This window comes from Vanacampus margaritifer, chromosome 18 (assembly GCF_051991255.1).
Source record: "Vanacampus margaritifer isolate UIUO_Vmar chromosome 18, RoL_Vmar_1.0, whole genome shotgun sequence".
Lineage (NCBI taxonomy): Eukaryota > Metazoa > Chordata > Actinopteri > Syngnathiformes > Syngnathidae > Vanacampus > Vanacampus margaritifer.
Genome location: NC_135449.1, coordinates 13,497,041 through 13,508,815, shown reverse-complemented (window position 1 = coordinate 13,508,815; position 11,775 = coordinate 13,497,041). Strand labels below are relative to the sequence as shown.

At 40.1% G+C, this 11,775-nt stretch overlaps 2 protein-coding genes across 2 annotated transcripts in view; both read right to left on the bottom strand.

Moving 5' to 3' along the window:
* Positions 1 to 338: 338 nt before the first annotated feature.
* Positions 339 to 2,291, bottom strand: LOC144038666 (E3 ubiquitin-protein ligase TRIM35-like). The gene has a single exon (XM_077551311.1). The coding sequence runs from the start codon at positions 1,938 to 1,940 to the stop codon at positions 570 to 572; it is 1,371 nt and encodes a 456-aa protein (XP_077407437.1). The 5' UTR covers positions 1,941 to 2,291; the 3' UTR covers positions 339 to 569.
* A 481-nt stretch (positions 2,292 to 2,772) lies between these two features.
* Positions 2,773 to 11,775, bottom strand: part of fasn (fatty acid synthase) — a 28,415-nt gene continuing 19,412 nt past the window's right edge. Inside the window, exons 27-43 of the mRNA XM_077551306.1 lie at positions 11,096 to 11,250; positions 10,706 to 10,909; positions 10,440 to 10,590; positions 9,047 to 9,225; positions 8,717 to 8,836; positions 8,451 to 8,573; positions 8,110 to 8,333; positions 7,763 to 7,964; positions 7,517 to 7,668; positions 7,006 to 7,097; positions 6,522 to 6,916; positions 6,214 to 6,405; positions 5,150 to 5,359; positions 4,817 to 5,028; positions 4,413 to 4,511; positions 4,047 to 4,298; positions 2,773 to 3,969 (exon numbers count right to left, since the gene is read on the bottom strand). Coding sequence (XP_077407432.1) covers positions 3,832 to 3,969; positions 4,047 to 4,298; positions 4,413 to 4,511; positions 4,817 to 5,028; positions 5,150 to 5,359; positions 6,214 to 6,405; positions 6,522 to 6,916; positions 7,006 to 7,097; positions 7,517 to 7,668; positions 7,763 to 7,964; positions 8,110 to 8,333; positions 8,451 to 8,573; positions 8,717 to 8,836; positions 9,047 to 9,225; positions 10,440 to 10,590; positions 10,706 to 10,909; positions 11,096 to 11,250 — 3,100 coding nt within the window. The 3' untranslated portion in view covers positions 2,773 to 3,831. The remainder of the gene's footprint in view (positions 3,970 to 4,046; positions 4,299 to 4,412; positions 4,512 to 4,816; positions 5,029 to 5,149; positions 5,360 to 6,213; positions 6,406 to 6,521; positions 6,917 to 7,005; positions 7,098 to 7,516; positions 7,669 to 7,762; positions 7,965 to 8,109; positions 8,334 to 8,450; positions 8,574 to 8,716; positions 8,837 to 9,046; positions 9,226 to 10,439; positions 10,591 to 10,705; positions 10,910 to 11,095; positions 11,251 to 11,775) is intronic.

Sequence of the window (11,775 nt, the reverse complement as noted above, 5' to 3'; positions counted from 1 at the left end):
TGAATTAATATTCAAATTAATGGGGGATATCAAAAACATATTTTACAAAGTAATATAACTGAATACATATTGAAATAAGGGAAATAGTGAACTAAAAAAGGAAATAATAGAATATGTATTTAAAAAATTCATATATTTATATTTAAGTATTAAGCAGTAATATTGATGGGTTTGAATAAATATTTAAATACAAAATATATATTGAAATAATCAAATAAATATGTAAATAAATAATCAATGAAACATTAAAAATATAATGAATTATTAATATTTTTCTAAATATTGAGATAAAAAAATACATCAATATTAAAATAAATAAATACTGAAATAGTTGAATAAACAATCAAGGCACTTTATTCCATTTTGGAAAACACAACATGACATTTCATTCAGATTGAGTTCTTTCTTGCACATTCTTAACCAATGGCCTTAACTTAAAAAATACATGTATATATTTTTAAAGAATTTATTGAACAGGTCAATCAATGTAAAATATATGAGTGGGGAAAAAAATCTCATACAAAATGACTGACGACAATTGTGGGAGCTAAACATCTCCAATATCATCACTAACACGTAACACGACATGCAAGTGGAATTATTTGCAGAGGAATTTTATCAGTTGTGTAAAAGAAAGGAAACATTTTCATGTTGTTAGACAAATGTGGCCAAGAGGAAGGTTCTGTTTTGCACAATTCATTGTTTGTATGTGATTCAGAGAATGAAACTGATCTTTTGTTCACGTCCACGTGAACTCGGATCTTCTGCAGCTTCACTGGCGGATTCCAGGATCCAAATGACTCACCAAACGTTCTGTATTCATCATCATAAAATGCAATGCTCCATGTTTTTATGTCATGTGGCAAACAAGAATCACCCCATGCCACACCCAGTGTCCAGTCTCTGTTGTCTCCCACCTCAACATCCCACGTGTGCGTTTGTGAGACCAAAGCAGAACCGAGCACATATTTCCACTTGGACCTCTCTGGATTGTTTGGACGCTGATGTTCTTTTTGACGACTCACACTGGTCAGATCTTCAGACAGACTTAGTGCTGGATCGGCCGTGTTTGAGTCCAGGATCACGGGACTGTAGGAGACCATCTCCTTCATTTGTTCCCACACGCTGAACTTGAGGTTGCCCACATGCTTGACTTCGTCCAGCAGAGCTCCTGAGAGCAGTTTGGGCTCGTCGGGTAGCTTCTGGATTTTTGTCATCGCAGTCTTGAAGTTCTTCATGAAGGAAACGGGGTCTGAGGTCAGCTTCTCCTCTGTGCTTCTGATCTCGTCTGACAGCGCGGCCATGTCTCTGCTGAGAGCCACAATCTTCTCCTTCATCATCCGACTCTTCTCCTCCTCTTCCTCCCTCACAGCAGACAACCTGGCCTCCTCCTCAGCCTGCAAGAAGCGACGAAGTTCCTCGAAATCCATCTTAATCTTGTTTTCCACTTGCTCCCTCTGGACCTTGAGGTACGTCGCTTGTTCATTGCAGTTGTCTCTTGTCTCAATGTAATCTTTCAGTCTTTTCTTTGCATTCTGCAGGCCGTCCTGGAGTTTGTCTTTGTGATCTTCGTGAACTTCAATGAAGGGAAAGAACTTGTGGCCAGCGTGGATTTTTGCATCTCTGCAGATGAGGCACACAAGCTCCTGGTGGTCCACACAAAAAAGTTTCAGTTTCTCCTTGTGCAAGCTGCAGATGTCGTCGGACTCCACTGAGGCTTGTGAAAAGGCCTCACACATGTTCTTCAGGGCCAAGTTCAGAGGTACATCAATTGATCTAAACTCCGTCATACAGACTGGACATGTTCGATCTCCTTTCTGCTCCCACCACTGCTGTAAACACGCACGACAGAAGTTGTGACTACACGGTAGCATGACAGGATCTTTAAAGATCTCCAAACAGGTTGGACATCGGAGATGGTCCTCAGCTCGGCTGGCCATCGTTCCTTACGAAGATACCGACTCTGTCGACAAGCTTCCAACGTTCACTCTCAAGAGAGCCGCAGCACAGTCGCGAGTGAAGGAAATATTTGGAAAAAGTCCCCAAGTGCACTTCCTGCTTTCGTTTTCTGACTTGACTGCAGCCACACCCTGTTATCTACGATCACACAAAAACGATTTATTACCACTTGCACATAAAAAAATAATATTTATCCAACATCAGAGTAAAACCAAGTCCGTAATAAAAAACAAAAAACAAAGCACATCAGTTCCATCTATAGTCGATGTGAAAGAAAAGGAAGGAAAAACTGAGTCCTGAATGCAAACTTGCTCGAAGAAAAAAAAAGAAGAAAAAAATAAGAGGAGGAGAAAGGGTGTTGAAAGGAAATAGCCGCTTACCCTTCCTGCTTGGTGCTCGATGTGCAGCAAACAACGAAAAAACAACCCGAACAGCTCACCTTAAACAGAAGACAAACCCACCAAACTCGCTTTACCGCGTTGTAAAACTCCGCGCCTCTTTTGGTAAATTTTCCTTCCAAAATGAAAACACCAACATTGAAATACAGCTTGATTTGATTGATTCTTATCTGGAACGAGTAGGTAAAATAAAAAAAAATTAAAAATAAAAGAATTTCAATTTTTATTAAAACATTAGTTAAAATCTTAACTTCCTGCAGGTGCTCCCACACAAACAAACCTCAATGTGTCAGTGTAAAAAACAAATATTAATCACTATCAATATGAACAATGTGCCACGTCAAAGCCTTTTTACCATGTTTTGATTAAAACATCACATCACTTGTTTCCAGAAAAATCACAGTTCCATGAAAAATTTAGTGAGAAGCTTTTATTATATACATAGTCAGAAAAACATTGAAGCATAAATTCAAAAAATGGTTCTCTGTCCTCATGACACTCAATCCTTCATTGACCAGATCACAAGTCTCAAGAGATCATGTTAGCTGTTGCTTGCAGGGGACCAGCGTGCTTACTGGAGGTCATGAACCTGATAAGGTTCAAACTAAGACAACACAGATTTCAAAGATCCCAGTACACTCAAACGCATCTGGGGGCATGAAAGTTTGCATACAACAAGTGTTAGTAACGAAGAACTTGCGTACCAACCAGTACTTGTAGGTTCATAAAGAGTAATACTTGTGTCCAAAAGCATACTCATGTATTATTTATTTTTTTACCCTGTAACGATACCACTACCACAAAAGGTCCTTCTGTCTTACATTATTCAGGAGGACAAGGATTTTGCCAGGGAAAATAAATCAGCTGAACTCCCCCTTCTCACCTCTTAAGATCACAACGTGGTCCACTGTGACCTTATTTCATTATGAGTTGGGTGAGCGGTTTTTGATGAGAATGCATATCCAGCAAAAGATAGTCCAATTGTGAAATAATACTGACAGTGATGCAGCAAACATATGTTTAGTGCGGCTTTTTGTGACATTCCATTATTGTATGTGATTATCCTTGTTATAATATCCTGTATCATAATGTGCAAAAAAGTGTTAGATAAAAATATATGTAAAATTATGACTTTTTATTGTTATCTTCCAATGTAGAAATTCCTTAAAATGCAATCAAGGACACTTCAGTTCTTCTGTTCACAGCACGTAACTTCTGCCCAGTCAGGTAAGACCGCAGCTTCAGCAAGTTTGGAGGGAAAGTGAAATTCTTTTGATTCAATGTTTAAAAAAAACAACAACCATTAAATAATAAGGAAATTGTTAAATATTGGTCAATATAGCAAAATGGCACAAAATGTAAACTTAGGATATTCCCTCAATTAAACAAAGCTAACCATCCATATACTAAGATATTATGGGTAGGGAACGTTGCGGAACTGGAACAGGCGTGTTGTTGAAGGTTTTTTTTTTTTTTAACCCTCCCTTGCGGTGACTCTTGGCTCAGCCAGCGAGTTGTGAATGATGCTGCTGATGGAGTCCACTCCCTCTCCTTCCAAAAATGTGTGGTGGTCGCCCTCAATGACGTGGACGGACACTTTGCCGTCACATACCTGAAAAAAAAAAATCACAATATGATATGTCATATGTAAATACATGTCAGCATAGTGATACTTGATTACTACGTTACCTCGCCCAGCTTGTAGTCGGCTCCCAGGCTTTGTCCGTATTTGCTGCTGGTTTTGGCACGCAGTAGCAACACGTTGCCGTTGTATTTGGTAGCGGGTACATAACTGTCGGCTGCCTTCAACTTGCTGTAAAATGTGGAAGCCGCAAAGTTCAGCAAGTCCCGGCTCATGTTCTTGTGCGTGGATGTGATGAGGTCCACGGCCATGTTGACACGAGCCTCCAAGTCCGGCAGCGGCAGAAGCGTGTCCAGAAGCTGGTGACAAAGTGAGAGAGATGAAAAAAAGTTTCTGATAAAGGGCTGGTAAAGAAAAATGTGATGAAGCCACAGATGTGGTGGTGCTCGTTTACATGCCAGAAAGTTGTTTACCTTGCTGTACTCCGTGTCCGTAAACTGTTGGATGAAGGCGCACATGGCTTCCGTTTCAGCCTCAGATTCTTTGTCTGGGGTCAGCTTGGCCCTGTAGCTCTGAACAACCAAAAACTTTGTTAAATGTCATTTCACAAGATGGATAAAGTTTCTCATCTATTTATCGATCCATCTATCCATAGTGGGTATAAAAAATCTACACACCCTTATTCAGGTTTTCTGCAGGTGTCATCAATTAAGGTTTTTATTTTTACAAAATACGTTTAATGACTTAATGCTTTTTAAATGACCCGAGAAAACCCTGTTAATGCTGATCACTGCTTTCTGAGAGATCTTAAAGAAACCTCCTCTTAAATTTTGTCCAGAACTAAATCCTTTTGTGCGTGTGTATTTCCACCTCTCACCTGTGTATAAGCTGCCACGTATGAGTGCGATCCATCAAACAGGAAGAGATTCTCCACGGGAAGATTCTGGTTCTGCAACTGAGTGCACATTTCAAACGCCACGCAGGCGCCAAATGAGTAGCCGGCGATTTGGTAAAGCCCGTCTGGCTGAACCCGTCTGATGCAATCCACGTAGTACGCCGCTAGAGACTGGATGCTGTCCAGCGGAGCAGCTGGGGAAGGAAGTGATGAACTTGATGAATACATTTTTCATGTCAGTCTCATCATACAAAAATATGGTAATTTGTCTTAGAAGAGAAGGTGAAAGATATCCTCATGTATCACTGAGAGTACCTTTGGTGCACTGCAAGCCATAGCAAGGCACGCTAAGCTTGGAGGCAAGTGTCTTGAAGGCAGCAATAGAGCCCTCTATTGGGTGGACAAGGAACAGCGGCCTTTCTTGGCTCTGCACATCATTGAGGGATGCCACAGTGGGACCATCTGGGTTGACTAATAGCTCTGTCAGATTAGACTCCGACAAGGTTCGAATGACGTCCTTTTTCGCTGGAGCATGGAAATGTTTAAAACAGTGAATTAAAAAAAAGTGAGTTAATTCAAAGTCCCTTTAACGCCACCCAAAATTTTTTTAACGGGTGACTAATGTCCGCCCCTTACTTGGAAAGCCTGTATCAGGGGAATTCCAGTCTCAACACAGCAGACACGTGGCCATCAAAATTTAGCACTAATAAAATTAATAATAATGCATATATTTGTGGAGACTGGGGTCAAGTTGTATTGTACAATTTTAAAAAAAATTGCAGAATTTCACAAATTTCTTCATGTTAAAGATTGGATAGCTCTTAATATGAAAAGAAAAATGCACTGAGCTGTCACCAATGTCTTACAAATGCAATTGTTCCATCTAGTGGCAGATGATGGTCTCAACACAAATCAATCCCACTTGTTTTTAATTTTAACTAAATTTTATGAATTATGAAATTACTGTATCAATGACTAAATAATGCAGCCACATTTCTATTAGTTTAAAATTTTCCCAAATTTTATGTTAACAAGAGTATGAAAATTAGAAAAAAAATTATATTTTATTGTACATTTAGAACAGATATAAAATTTGCCATTAATCATGAGTTAACTATTAAAGTCTTGCAATTAATTATACTTAAAACTTATAATCAACTCACGCACATAAAAAAAGAGAGAGAGAGAGAGCAATGATGATGACATGTCGAATCGGTAAAATTACCGAATGAACAATACTGAGCTCTCTCTGTCTCTCTCTCTCAAAAAAATAATAATTTTTTGATCATGTGGCACCCCTAAAAAAATACAACTTTTGAATTTGCAAGCAACAAAGAAACAAAGAACAGTATGATGTCAATTCAGATATGTAATGTTACCATTTGAACTTTCTGGCTTCTTATTGGACAGTTCACGGAGCTTGTTGATGGTAAGCTGCCGGATCTCCCTCATGGCCATAACGATGTCGTAGTCACGCTCAAGAGTCTGGCGAACTTCCACACCCATCAAAGAGTCCAGGCCCAAGTCGGCCAATGAAGCATCGGCGTTCAGGCTACTGACATCTCGCACGCCTAAGGAGGAGGTGCATTAGATCAGTGGGTGTGGTCACCGCATTTATCAAACCAAAATGATCCTTTTTCATTCCATACATTAATATCCAAAATCAAATTGTGTCTCAGAGCATTACCCAGAATGTGAGCTACAGCGTCCACCAAATTCTTCTGGCTTCCCACCTCGCTCTTCGCAACGGCCCGCTCCGCCAGCACAAAGCTCGACATCACAGGGCTGCGCTGGCACAGGAAGTGGTCGAGCACATCCAGGCAGGAGGCGATCCTCTGCGGCAGGGTGCCACCGATCACGACGTCATTGCCGCCCATCGTCTCCTGCACCACACCCACATCGCCAATGGCCCCCCATTGGACTGCCAGTCCAGGAAAGTCATCGTGACGCCGCTTCTCACACACGCGCTCCATGGCCGAGTTGGCGTAACCGTAATTACTTTGGCCAGCATTGCCCCGGCCGCAGCTGACCGATGAGAATGCGACAAAGTAAGCCAGTTGTGAGCAGGATTTTCTTGTGATTCTGGAGAGGGGGTGGAAACGTCTCAGTAACATTCATTTGAATCGGCTCCTTTCATTTTCTTTACTGCTCAAGAGGAAGGGACGTCTTACTTGTCTAGGTTCAAGGTGCCATCGTATTTTGGTTTGTTAACGTCAAGGAACTCCTGAGGAGTCAGATTCTCCAACATGCCATCTTGCAAAACCTGCAGACAGGAGAAACTTAATAAGGACTGTAAAAATACAAGGGATGTTGAATACCACTTTCTTTCAGACTGATACCAGAATGAGTACTCAACTCAAGTAGTCACCGACACCACTAGTGATTTTGATCCCCCCCCCCCAAAAAGACAGCTAATTCTAAGAAAAACCTGTAGTCAATAGTGGAAGCATTTTTCCTTAATATTGCATGAGAATAGAAAATTGCCTTTTATTTCATGCAATTTTAAGGAAAAATTATATAATAGTGCTTTATTTTATATATCAAAAATACTAGTGGTACTTGTTACCGGTATCACTGAATACTCAAGAGTTGAGTGCTCGTGCTGGAATTGGTCTTAAAAAAAGAAAAGAAGTGGTAACGAACATCCGTACTATTTTCCATAAGGACTGAAGAGTATGTTACCATGGCAAGGTGGAAGACCCCACCGACTGGACCCAGCCTGCAGGCCTCAGCAATGAGCTTTTCCACTCCCTCAAGCGTGCTCACATCACTTGTTGACACCAACACCTCCACATTCTGACTTTGCCATTCACTCACACGCTTTGCCTGGTAACCTAAAAAACGGACGAAATACAAAAAAACAAAACCTCAACAGTACATCATGGTGACTGCTATTGCACACCGCAGTCTGTTTTCATTATGTCTTACCATTCCTGATCCCACATCTGGAAGTTAGCACCAGTTTGCGGGCCCCTTTTTCAGTCAACCACTGTGCGAGCTCGAGGCCGAAGCCCCCAAGCCCCCCAGTGATGATGTAAGAGTGGGAGGCAAGGCAGTAGGTGCGGCGGAGGGCTGGGATCGTTAAAGGGGAAGCAGTATGGGCTGATGTATCCGTCTCCTCGTGACACACCTGTGTGGGCAAAACAGTCAGTAGATGCATCTGGATTAACCCCTATGCTTTTTCAATGAATTCCAGATGTATTCTAAAACCTATTTGAATGGTTGATTTTTGGTGAATTGCTAAAGACTTCGTTTGATGGTCAAGTGTGACTGACCTTCAGAAGGACCTTGCCAATATGTTTTCCCTGGGCCATGTATCTAAATGCCTCCTCGACTTGGTCCCTCTCAAACACGGTGGTCTTTAGAGGCTGGACGACACCTCCTGCGATGCCCTCCTGAAGCAGCTGCGACACTTCCTCCCACTCACGATTGCCTTCTTCAAAGAGAGCATCCAGCAAGATGCCGTGGAATGCCACATTCTTCAAGAACAGAGCCATGCCTGGAGAGACAAACATTTGACTCATTCCACGAACCAAAACCCGACGTCGTGTGTGCGTGCTTTTTTAAATAATTTTTTTTACGTTAAGCCTCAGTTGCTATCTGACTTCTTACTGACCAAGAGGAGAGTTGTTGGACAGGTCGTATTTGCCTATCTCCAGGAATCGTCCGTGTCGAGCAAGACATCGAATACTAGCTTGTAGCTTCTCCTCAGCCAGAGAGTTTAGCACCACATTCACACCTGAAACACATTACACAGTGTTATAAGTGGACCACATACATTATATGGACAAACATTTGAACACCCACAAAGCAAAAATACAGTTGCTTTCCTGCTGCTTCACTAAGCCAGACTATTTATCATCAAAGATGGATTGCACAAACCTTTGCCCTGAGTGTGGAGAAGGACGTGCTGTTCAAAAGACGCGTCTCTGGAATTAGCAAAAGAGGTTGCAGAGAGCTGGGGGAACCTCTCCTGCAGGTAAGCACGCTTCTCCTCTGATCCTACAGACATAAAAGTCAAGAAAAAGCTTTGTTTGGTGTGTATCGACAGACATGAGAATATTCATTGCCCCTTTAAAAAGTATCATTTTAACATAAATTCCCCCCAATTTTTTTTTTTATTATTTGACTAGGGAAATACTGGCATCCATTTTAAAATCAATTTGAAATATAATAAAACACTATCATCACATTCACCAATAACCGACTTACCAACTGTTGTGAAGACTGTGCAATTCTTGCTGAGTGCAATGGCAATGGCGGCCTGCCCAACACCACCCGATCCTGAGTGGATGAGAACACTCTCTCCAGAGCGCAACCTGCCGCGAACCACTAGAGAGTAGTAGGCTGTGGCATAGACCACGGGCACTGAGGCCGCTTGCTCCAGAGTCCTGCATGTCCAGAGATATTCAATAGTAGCAGAACATCACTCTATAAACTTAAAACCCACTCCACTTCAGCAGTAAGACACTTTGTGTGACGTGATATGCCAAGCATACTAAATATATTTTAATGTTTTAATTCATATTGCCATTGTGATTATTATCATCATGTATATTCTCTTTTTTTTTCCTGGAGGAAAAAAGATCCAGAAAAAATCATGTATATTCTTAGTATTTTATCATTGATGAATTAATCACGAAAAATTATCGCATTAATCATGAATTAACACAGATTAATCACACCATTAATTTTGACCTTATATTATCATTTAGCGTGACAGCGGATGGCTACGTCTAAGGTAGCACAAGTTGTGTTTGAGCAACATAATTTCATGCATTAAAGTAAAGCATATAATGAATGTTTGCGTATCACATTTAGAATATTTGTTCATGTCAAACTATCGGGATAATTTTTGCCCTATTTTAATTTATGCAAATAATTAACTGATTAGAAAAAGAGGAGGATGAGGGTGTGCAGTGGATCAAAAAATGTTGAAGACCTCCTCATAATATTAAATGTCAAAAGAAATAACTCATAACCGGTGCTCTTCAAATTTGGCAAGGAAAAAATGTCGATAAAAAAGCCTATTGTGTTAGGTGATTAATCAGAATTCTAAAATGTGATTAATCTGATTAAACAGCTCTATTAAATATACAATACATTTTCAAGTTTTCTTCCTCTTGTTAACATAAAAGTGGAAACATGCTAAACTAATACAAATATGGCTCTATCTTTTAGCCATTGATAGTCATTTCATAATAATTCATAAAACTGAGTTAAATTAAAAAGAAGGACTGTGTGATATTGATTTATGTTAAGGTCATTTTCTTCATGACATGAAGTAACTTGTGAAATTACGCACATTTTTAAAATTGTAAAATACTTGACCCCAGTCTCCACAAATATATGCATTATTATTAAACTTATTACGGCTAAATTTTGACACGGACGTATATGCTGTGACTGGAATTCCACCAGTACAGACTTCCCAGGTAAGGGGCGGTTACTAATGGCGCATTTTAAAAAATGAGTGGCATTAAAGGAACTTTAAATTAACGCACTTATTTTGACACCCCTAAAATAAAAAAAAATGAAAATGTCAAAAAATTAAAATAACTTCACTGTCAGCTGTCTTTTTTCACCTATCAAATGTGATACTAACCAGCTCGAAGGGACACCCCAAAGGAATCTTTTATCAGCATCAACGGTTGTCGCCAAGCCTTTAGCAGGCAGAAGTCCCATCACACGTCGACTATCTGCATCAAACCCAGAAAACTCCATGCCCAGCATGCACTGCTGCAGTGCCAAGTCCCCTGCACAGTGCAAACAGTATATATTTTTTGGTCAATAGGAATAACAGAATTTCCAGAACATTTTTATTAGAAACAAGAGCAAGATTAACAATTCAGTTTTCCATAGAGGATGTACCTGGAATAGCATCTGGTGGCAGTTTGCCCGTGGCGAGCATTATATCTCTGAAGTTGAGTGAGCTGTAATAGACGCGACACAGCTGCACATTGGGGTTGCAGGGTACAAAATGGCGGAGTGGCGAGGCAATCCAGCTCAGTGACGAAAGGTCTCCCCGAGTCAACACGTTGACATAGGCGTGCTCTGTCAACTCTTCATTTCGATCTTCAAAAACACAAAATAATTGACATTAGCCATGTTATATGTCCCTTCCAAATGTTCATCAACTGCTCCACACACACACACACACACACACATTACAAAACAGTGTTTAACTTTAAATCACACAAGCATTGATAAGAAGCTTAACAATCAGGAACTAATCTGAATTAGTGCGTGCACATCTTGTACCAAGAGTTATTAGTTGGTGTCTGAAGACGCCCCAGCAGCCATCTCTGAATACGTTCATGACGAGGTCCCCCTTGAGCACCGACTGCATGGATAATTCATCAAACTGGAACGCCTCTGCTTCTGATGGACCGTTTAGATTTGACACAAACGCACACCTGGGAAGCATGGCACAAACATGGACAATTGATAAAAAAATAAGTTACAGTGCAAAATCTGGATTGACAAAGTATATGAGATATATGATATATATATATATATATATATATATATATATATATATATATATATATATATATATATATATATATATATATATATATATATATATATATATATATATATATATACATACACAGTGGCTATAAAAGTCTACACACCCCTTTTCCAGAGCCAGGTTTTTGTGAAGATAAAAATAACATAAAGCTTAATCATTTTATTTAATTACATTCCCCCCACCTTTTGTAAGGCCCCAGAGAGAGAAAGAAGGATGCTTTACGATATGTATTGTGTTCTTTTGGTGGTGAACAGTGTTGTATTTCCACCAAAATACCTTTTGGAATTATGTCTAAAAGGTTCACCCTTGGTATTATTGAACCATAATAATTTCCCTAAAACCCGGGGCAAAATGTGTTATCTAGGTAGCGTGAAGTCATGACCCTTATCAGCGCGCCCTAAGGGCT

What these genes read in the sequence shown, in the direction of transcription:
- LOC144038666 (XM_077551311.1), bottom strand. Translation starts at nt 1,940, where the DNA reads ATGGCCAGCCGAGCTGAGGACCATCTCCGATGTCCAACCTGTTTGGAG.